Source organism: Anomaloglossus baeobatrachus, chromosome 1, assembly GCF_048569485.1.
Source record: "Anomaloglossus baeobatrachus isolate aAnoBae1 chromosome 1, aAnoBae1.hap1, whole genome shotgun sequence".
Classification (NCBI taxonomy): Eukaryota; Metazoa; Chordata; class Amphibia; order Anura; family Aromobatidae; genus Anomaloglossus; species Anomaloglossus baeobatrachus.
Genome location: NC_134353.1, coordinates 76,998,536 through 77,008,464, shown reverse-complemented (window position 1 = coordinate 77,008,464; position 9,929 = coordinate 76,998,536). Strand labels below are relative to the sequence as shown.

The window sequence follows — 9,929 nt, the reverse complement described above, 5'->3', positions numbered from 1 at the left end:
AGCAGAAGAAAGTATGAAAAAGTGTCAAACAGTAGACACCACTAAATGCGCCCTTGGAGAAAGCCACGGCGAAACGCGTCAGGGTGTGAATGGTGAGGCTATATTTTTATTTAGCACTGTGAATGATATTCCTTTTAGCAGGCATGTTCTATGATGTTATTGTCTCTTGATTGCTTTGGGCTCTATTTTAAGCTCTCTTCTGTGCTATTAAGTCACTTTGAACATCCCTGCTTTATCAATACCATCTAATCACAGTTGCTAAACACATTTAATAACCTGTGTCCTCCTTTGTGTTAAAACTCTGAGTATATGATATTTTGTCATGAATTAATGTTATATGGTTATCAGGATTACCATTATGAACTGACAGATTTTTTCTGTAATCATTTAGTGGTGTCTACTGTTTGACACTTTTTCATACTTTCTTCTGCTGTACTACCTTTTAAATATTTTTTTAAAAAAAACAATATTTTTAAACAATAAAATTTATATCTTTCTATGCATTTGTTTGTGTTTCTTTCTGGGTAGTATTTTTAGGTTTAAATTCTGCCACTGTGTTACTACCTGGTTATATTGGTATTTGAACTGGCTTGTTATGGTTGGTGGCCAAATTATAGGTTAATATGTTACCTGGAAATAACCTATACCAGTACTGTCAAGCTATCCCCAGGTCACAGCAGTGGATCGTCCTACTGCACATGCTCAAATACTCCTGTACTATTAACATTGTATGAAAGATTAGTGTCAAAGTAACAAGACGGCGGCCATTTTCATGTACTATAGTGACTACATTCTTTGGATAGGTGATAACTTGTTTTCATTGGACAACCCCTTTATCACCTATCCAAAGAATGTAGTCACTATAGTACATGAAAATGGCCGCCGTCTTGTTACTTTGACAGAAATCTTTCCTAGAATGTCAATAGTACAGGAGTATTTGAGCATGTGCAGTAGGAAGATCCACTCCTGTGACCTGGAGACAGCTTGACAGTACTGATAAATTTCCAGGTTGCAGCACCACTTCTTACTGCACATGCTCAAAAGCTTCTGTCATATTAAAGGGGTTGTCCAATGAAAACAAGTTAATATGACAGAAGCCTTTGAGCATGTGCAGTAGGAGGTGGTGCTGCAACCTGGAAATTTATCAGTACTGTCAAGCTATCTCCAGGTCACAGGAGTGGATCTTCCTACTGCACATGCTCAAATACTCCTGTACTATTGACATTCTAGGAAAGATTTCTGTCAAAGTAACAAGACGGCGGACATTTTCATGTACTATAGTGACTACATTCTTTGGATAGGTGATAACTTGTTTTCACTGGACACCCCCTTTATCAGTACAGGAGCCTTTGAGCATGTGCAGTAGGAAGTGCTGCTGTCACGCTAGGTACGTTGAAGTACCAAGCACACGGCGAAAGGGAATGGAATCCCTGTGTCTAGGGAAAGGGAAGATGGTGACCTTTGATGGAACCTCCTGCTGGTCCCTGGGATCTCTCACCACCCTAGATAGGTTCTGCACCTATGCGCTGAGCCGGATGCCTGACCCTAGGTATCCCTAGTGCTGGGCCCTAAATATGGAGCGGATGGGATGAGCTCTCCGTCAAACTTACTAAACACTAGAGAAGACACAAGGAGGACACACAGAGGGAAAAGCATGAACTGCTTATCATTAGATGACTCAGGTAGAAGTTCAGCACAGCTCTCTGCAACAATACCACAGAGAAGCACAAGACACCTGCTTGCATCCAGGGCTTGAATAATCTGAAGAATATAACCAGAAACAGGACAAAAGAGGTATATAAGCACAGAGAGAGAATGCTGATGGTCAGCAGCTGGGTGGAAGGCGAGCTCCCACTGGGTCCAAAAGGGAAAGAGATAAATCCAGCAGGAAAGCTACCTATACCGATGAACACTAACAGCAGAAACGATGGGAAGTCAGGGTGCAGTTTGTAAAGCCCAGACACTGACTTTCTATGCCCCGAAAACACATGACTGTCTGTCACCTGTGACAGTTGCTGTAATCTGGATATAAACTATACCAGTACTGTCAAGCTATCCTCAGGTCACAGCAGCGGATCTTCCTACTGCACATGCTCAAAGGTTCCTGTAGTACAGGTTTCTTAAGTGTAACAAGATGGTGGTCATTTTAATTCCATGTTGATTACCTCCTCAGATAAAGCAAATTCAATTTGCTAAAATATTTAAGTATTTATTCGAAGTTACAAGAAGTTTCTTTATTATTTTTTTTCCGATTCCTTAACCCTAGAACGCATACCTGGGGCCTCGCAGGCCTGCTAGGTTACTTGTTTTCTATTGTAGATTTATATGGTTGCGCGTTCTAGGGTTAAGATCCCCTTTAAGGGGAGACATGGCTCTTTTCTGATCTCCTGATTAGCACGTTGAGGAGCCATTTAATGGGGTACAACTGTGCTGAACATTTGATTTTTTAAAGAAACTATTATCTTAAAGTCACCAGTCCTGGCAACAAATCCCCTTTAAAATTAATCTGCTACTAAGGGTGCCCTCACGTCTGTATTTTCAGTCCTGGAAACCAATTGGGAGTCACAAGTGAAAATACAGCCATGTGAACACAACCTTATACCCAATGAAGGCAGCCATTTTGAGGACTAAATAAAAAACTGCACTTTTGATACCTCTCAAGAAATAAGTCAGGCCTCACGGGTATCGGTGCAGCAGTAGCTTTGTAATGTACCAGTAATATGTATATAGAGGCTGCAGGGTGTCACAAAATGGACGCCTCCATTATGTGTAGGTGGAAAGTCAACTATAATTCTGTGACTAAATTCTCACAGAACCGGGTTTAAAATGTAAACATTTTTATAGAGTTTCTCTGGTATTTCAGAAGCGCGTCGGAGTGTTTATATAACTGCATAGAGACGGTGAACGTCATGAGAGTTTCATCTATACTTCTCCCATGTGTAATGAAATTTCAACCAAGCAGCCATTACGGTCCTGTCACAAAATGAAGCGATATACGGTAATCCTGAAATAAATGGACTGTGTATAAAAAGAAATTATGAGCAAAATAGAACTGCAGCTTTAAGAATTTTTTTTTTCCTATTTGGTACATAAAGAGCATGCAGCGAAACCATATATATTTCACAATAAAATAGAAATAGGATTATTTTTTTCTTTACAGCTTTTGTTTCCTCAAATTTTGTTGCAACACAAACAAAATTCTCTGAATTTATTAACATTTTAAAAAGGGAACTCTGCCTAAATTTCCAGGAATCAAGATGATGTAACACGGTTCCCCATAGGTGCTGCTTAGAGATCTATGGAGATCTATGGGCCTCAATGATTAAAACTGACAGATTTCCATTGTTGCCCTTCGAATCCAATCACTGCGCAGATTTTATTTTTCCAGAGTAGTTTGAAAAATGAAAGCTTAGCTGTGTTTGGTTGCTGAGGAGAATGAGGCCTTGTTTTCCCAGCTACTTTATAACCAGCCCTGTTGTTGGTTGCTAAGGACAACAAGACCATGTTTTCCCAGCTAGTTTAAAACAAGGCCTGTTGTTGGTTGCTAAGGATAACGACCATGTTTCCCCAGCTAGTTTAAAACAAGGCTTATTGTTGGTTGCTAAGGACCGCAAGGCTTTGTTTTCCAGCTAGTTTAAAACCAGGCCTGTTGTTGGTTGCTGAGGACAACAAGGTCTTGTTTTCCCACCTAGTTTAAAACCAGGCCTGTTGTTGGTTGCTAAGGAGAACAAGGTCTTGTTTTCCATAGTTTAAAACCAGGCCTGTTGTTGGTTGCCAAGGACAACAAGGCCTTGTTTTCCAGCTAGTTAAAACCAGGCCTGTTGGTTGCTAAGGACAACAAGGCCTAGTTTTCCATAGTTTAAAACCAGGCCTGTTGTTGGTTGCCAAGGACAACAAGGCATTATTTTCCAGATAGTTTAAAACCAGGCCTCTTGTTGGTTGCTAAAGACAACAAGGCCTTGTTTTCCAGCTAGTTAAAACAAGGCCTGTTGTTTTTTGCCAAGGACAACAAGGCCTTGTTTTCCAGCTAGTTTAAAACCAGGCCTGTTGTTGGTTGCTAAGGACAACAAGGCTTTATTTTAAAGCTAGTTACAACAAGACCTGTTGATGGTTGCTAAGGACAACAAGGCCTTGTTTTACAGCTAGTTTAGAACAAGGCCTGTTGTTCTAAATATATGGAGTCATAAAATACTAAAAACATTGCAATTTCCTCCAGAATCTGAATGTTATGACCATTGACAAAGGATTTTGAGTGCTAAGACTCAGTTCACATTACATTTAGGGTGTACATTTGAGGAATTCCTCTGAAAATTAAAAAACACTATGTGCTTTCTTTTTGCAAGATACCCCTGTACATAGACAGTAAAAATAAATGTAGTATGCCAAAGTATATTAGTCAACTGTATATGGAAAAGGAATATAGCTAAATGGTGGCTGAGCGCCAAATGTACGTGAGAAACATGATGTGAACTTGGTCTAATGCATCTCAGACTTCATGGTTGGAAAAAATCCATCGGGAGCCATGGCTTTAGATGGATTTTCCCTTTAATTGGAGTGAGGTTGGATTTACACGTCCAATATTCACAGTCTGAGAACGGACCGCAATGTACGGGGTGGCTGCGGGTCTCCCAATCTGAACCCAAAAGCCTTGTATATTCCTATGAGTGAGACTATGTGTGGTTCAGGAGATCCATTACTGGTCTGGTCACTGACTTGTACTCGGACAGTGAATGTTGGATGTAGAAAACCAACCCAGCCAAACACATTAGCTAACTACAGCTTCCAAATATCCCTGTTCCCCTGGGTGTGCACAGGGTTATTAATTTAGGGAGAAAAAGACTTTACTGCCAAAGACTTTACTCCTGTAAAAATTAAAGATGGGGCATATTGAAATCCAACTGCCCCATTATCCTCTGTCCTGAAGCCTGCAATAGGGGAAGAGTTGGAAGGCCTCCTTACATTTTAGACCATCAGCTGGGCCCACCAAATTCAGCGAGTTCGTTCGGCATTAAGGGAATTGGCACCAGATTTAACCCTTATAAGCTGCAGACACCACCAGTAAACTCTTATATGCAGTATTCTAGACTGCTGTATATATAGTAAGTGCCCACGCTGGTCTATATAACGTGAAAAACATCTGTTATGATACTCACCTGCAGGGCAGTCGGGTTTGATAGGCATCGCTGGTCTCGTTCCGGCTCCTCCTCTCTTCCTTTAATCGCCGTCCTCCTTTCAAGATCCGTGTGGATGACGCATCATCTACACATTGGTCTCCATTGCGCTCCTCCGCACATGCACTTCTCTCTGCCCTCCTGAGGGCAGACCAAAGTATTGTAGTGCGCATGCGGAGGCAGTCTTTGACCTTCCCCCTTGCCTGTGCAATACAGTACTTTGCGCTACACGCAGCAGAGTAGATCAAAGCTTGTACACACAGGAGCGCAAATGGAGGACTCTATGGATGACATAGGATGCATTATCCACATGGAGCTGTGAAGGAGGACAACGACTGAAGGAAGAGAGGAGGAGCTGGACCGAGACCAGCCACGCCCATTGGACCCGACATCCCTGCAGGTGAGCATGTAAGAGCTTACTGGTGGTGAGGGTGACCGCAGTTTATAAGGGACAAATCTGGTGACAGGTTCCCTTTAATCAGGTTCCAACTAGCTTCCTTACTGCTGTATACATTGGATCTATGATATTAGGTTTGCTGTAACCTTCTGGGCCCTTCTGAAAACTCTGTAACAAGGCACAGACTTACTATGTGCCATTTAATACTGGCATCTTATGTGGTACAGGGAATTTTCAGCAAGGTCCAAATGTGACTGCTTCCTCGATACTACGCCCCGATGGGTCTCAATGGATCTGCTCGTCTGGATATATTTTTCAGTCTTCTATTTTAATATGCGTCAGACTCATTTCACTGTTCTATTATCGTACACTACGTTCACTCTGGTGGAAAATTATTTATTTCCAGACACTTTTTTTCTTATTATTTTATATGAATCACATGTAATTAAATTAAGAGACGGAGCGTTGCGAAACCTTTCTGCATTGGATGTAAGCGTCGATCAGTTTGATGTAAGTGATATATATTTACATATATTTTAAATATTAATGGAATAAAGCACAAGCTTCCACTACCTGAATTTATACATGCAAAGATGGATTTATTTTGTTTTCCCCCATTATTTGGTACATATTATTTAGCCACATAGGGGAAATATCAATTTCCCTCCATATTGAAGATAAGATAAAGTTGACAAGTCTTGAGTTTTATCATAATATGGTTCATGCATTTAGCTTTTTTTTTTAGTATTATTTTGTTTTTACTAGAATATGACGATGCAATATACAGACTTGCAATATGATTTAATTGTTTCTATATAATTTATCAATCTTGTCTTTGCTCAATTTCTCTTTACACTGTATCAAATCCAATTTTTGTAGATTACTTCTAGCCGGCATCAAAAATGTCAGAGCCCCATATGGACAAAGGGTAAACTGTAAACTGTAAAGTCTATCACGACCAGAGTACATGGTCGGTGGCAGCCCACAGATAAGTTTGGGCTTTTTTTGGCCACGGCCTCTGACAGCGGTGCCATGATGGCGACCCTAAGGTTACTAAGCAATTTTTTAAAAGAAAGTAGAATTAAACTATGGGATAGAAATAATATTACAGATGCCCGGTATAACTCGTACAGGCTTTATTTTTTTTAGAATCTAAGACTTTGACTTTTTATATAATGAAATAGTCATACTAAATAAATGAATACAAAAAAAATCTGTGGTACCCCTTGAAACAATCTTTTTGGCCAACTTTTTTCATATTCAACCTTTTTTGTATCGGTTCTTTTATGCTGCAGAGCTCATGTACTATTCTATGATACATGAAAAAATAAAATGGACAGACAGTGGGAAAAGGTGAAGACACCACTGTTTGAGGTTTATCTGTACAAGAAATTTAGAAAGACCATTAGAATAATTCCATCACCAGTGACACTATCCTGGACAGGTCATCAAAACATGACGCCTTTGGGAACGTCGGTTGAGAAATTACAAAAAAAATTGGTAATCCTAGCGCATATCTGAGTTCACTTTATCCTGAAATATATACAGATTGTTTGTCGCTGCTATGGCAATGATGTTCTCAGTAGGATGCCAAGCTGTGTGCAAGATCTTCTTGGTGAAGTCCAGACTATCCACACTTATGTCATCTTTCCTTCTCTTGCCACCAACGCACACCCTACGAGGTTTAAGGACCGCTCGTGGCTTGCTGCTCTCTCGTGAAGCTTCCAAGGTGACATCTCGTTTTGTGTTTCGGTCAAACATTCGGAAGAAGTTGTTGTATGCCCCAGTCATGATGACACTAAAAGAGACCAACATAAAATATAATGTTTCCAATGCAAATCCCCCTGTGATAACAGTGTCTTTACAGTATGTACCTTGCCTGAGCAACCACTACTGCGTTAACTGATTTTCTCATACGTGGACAAATGTGAAAAATTTCCACTTTCTCCATTCTGACAGTGAGAAAATCTGAGTTATCCGTGTACTGTCCAATTTTTTCACCATTGACTTGCAGTGCCGATTTTGATCTGACCTCTCGGATCAAAATCGAATATGTCTGCGATTTTCCACAGATCTCACAAACATTTGAATGGCCCCATATACTAGCACAGTTAAGAGTGCCATCCGTGAAAACCATGGATAGCAATCATATACAAAAATCGGACATGTGAATGAGGCAATAACACCTCCACACCAGCACTTCATTCATAGAAGGGGAGGCATTCTTGTGGATTGGAGGGGTCTCAGTGGTCAAACCTCCTACAATCAAACATGCACTACTAATCAAATAAATAGATTGCAACATGTCTGTGTAAGTATATCAGAAAAGTGAGTACACTCCTAACATGAAAAGATATAACAAAATATTTCCAAAAATGTGAGAACACTGCAGATCTGACACTTTGATGTAATGTATAGTAGTCCATGTACAGCTTGTATAACAGGGTAAATTTGGTACCCTCTAAATAACACACAGCCATTAATGTCTAAACTACTGGCAACAAAAGTGAGTACACCCGTAAGTGAAAATGGCAAAATTGTGCCCGAATTGTCAATATTTTGTCTGCCCACAATTATTTTCAAGCACCGCCTTAACTCTCGTGGGCATGGAGCTCACTAGAGCTTCACAGGAGCCACTGGAATCCTCTTCCAATCCTCCATGATAAAATCACGGAGCTGGTGAATGTTAGAGACCTTGTGCTCCTCCATCTTCAATTTGAGGAGGCCCCATGGATGGTCAATAGGGTTTAGGTATTTCAGGATTTAATCATGCTTGGCCAGTCCAGCACCTTCACCCTCAGTTTCTTTAGCAAGGCAGTAGTCTTCTTGGAGGTGTGTTTGGGGTCATTATCATGTTGAAATATGAAGGGAGAGGATCATGTTCTGCTTCAGTATATCACAGTACATGTTGGCATTCATGGTTCCCTCAGTGAACTGTAGCTCCCCACAGCCTGTGACACTCATGCAGCCCCAAACCATGACATTCCCACCACCATGCTTGACCTTAGGCAAGACACACTTGCCTTTGTACTCCTCACTTTGTTGCCATCACACATGCTTAAGACCATCTGAACCAAATAAGTTCATCTTGCTCTCATCAGACCACAGGTCATGGTTGCAGTCATTAATTTTCTTAGTCTGTCTTCAGCAATCTGTTTGCGGGTTTTCTTTGTGTATCATTAGTAGAAGAGGCTTCCTTTTGGGATGACAGCCATGCAGTCCAATGTGATTCAGTTTTCATTGTATGGTCTTCGCACTGACAGATGGAGCACCCTCCGCACCCCTGTAATCCCTGCAGCAATGCTGGCAGCACTCACATGTCTATATTTGAAAAGACAAACTCTAGATATGATTCTGCTCAACTTTTTTGGTTGACCATGGTGAGGCCTGTTATGAGTAGAACCTGTCTTGTTAAACCGCTGTATGGTCTTGGCCACCGTGCTGCAGCTCAGTTTCTAGGTGTTGGCAATCTTCTTATAGAATCAGCCACCTTTATGTTGAGCAACAATTCTTTTTTTCAGATCCTCAGAGAATTGTTTGCCATGAGGAGCCATGTTGAGCTTCCGATGAGCTTCCAGTGACCGGTATGAGAGAGTGTGAGAGATAACACCAAATGTAACACACCTGCTCCCCATTCACACGTAAGAGCTTGTAACACTAATGAGTCACATAACACTGGGGAGGAGAAATGGCTAATTTGGCACAATTTGGCCATTTTCACTTAGGGGTGTACTCACTTTTGTTGTCAGCGATTTAGATATTAATCGCTGTGTGATGAGTTATTTAGAGGACACACAAATTTACACTGTTATACAAGATGCACAATGCATCAAAGTTTCAGATCTTCAGTGTTGTCCCATGAAAAGATTCAATAAAATATTTGCAAAAATGTGAAGAGTGAACTCATTTTTGTGATATACTGAACATTATCAACTTGTATTTCAGTGAGGATTAAAAAATAATTTTTAGTAATAATTACCTGTCAGAGCCATTCCAGGCACACTCAAACTTGTCAAATATGCAGTCATTCTCATACAGGGAACATAACTTGCTTCTAAGGTAATCATGGACCTGCGGGAAGAGAAATAATTTTGGTAACATCTACACAAAAACAAATGTTTAATCAACTTATTGTCTGCTAAACAAAATTGAAGGTATTAATAATTTACAAATGCCTCTACATCTAGCTGTAGTAGCCGGTGTTGGTGGGATAGTAACTGTCTTTCTATCTCTCTCCCACTCTCTCTGTCTCTCTGTCTTTAGCTCTGTCTGTTTCTCACTGTCTGTCTCTCTCTGTGTCGCTCTCTGTCGATCTCTGCCTCTCTATCCGTCTCTGTCTGTCTCTCTGTCTGTTTGTCTCT

The 9,929-nt window shown here is 40.6% G+C and overlaps 1 protein-coding gene across 6 annotated transcripts in view; it reads right to left on the bottom strand.

Moving 5' to 3' along the window:
• Positions 1-9,929, bottom strand: part of PPP2R2C (protein phosphatase 2 regulatory subunit Bgamma) — a 293,434-nt gene that overhangs the window by 996 nt on the left and 282,509 nt on the right. For 4 of the 6 annotated variants that reach the window (XM_075346867.1, XM_075346868.1, XM_075346865.1 and 1 more), the window contains 2 exons: positions 9,548-9,639; positions 1-7,366 (listed from right to left, as the gene is read on the bottom strand). The exon at positions 1-7,366 is cut by the window's left edge and continues 996 nt beyond it. In XM_075346867.1, coding sequence (XP_075202982.1) covers positions 7,075-7,366; positions 9,548-9,639 — 384 coding nt within the window. In that variant the 3' untranslated portion in view covers positions 1-7,074. The remainder of the gene's footprint in view (positions 7,367-9,547; positions 9,640-9,929) is intronic. The other 2 variants (XR_012753969.1, XR_012753968.1) reach the window with 2 other exon arrangements.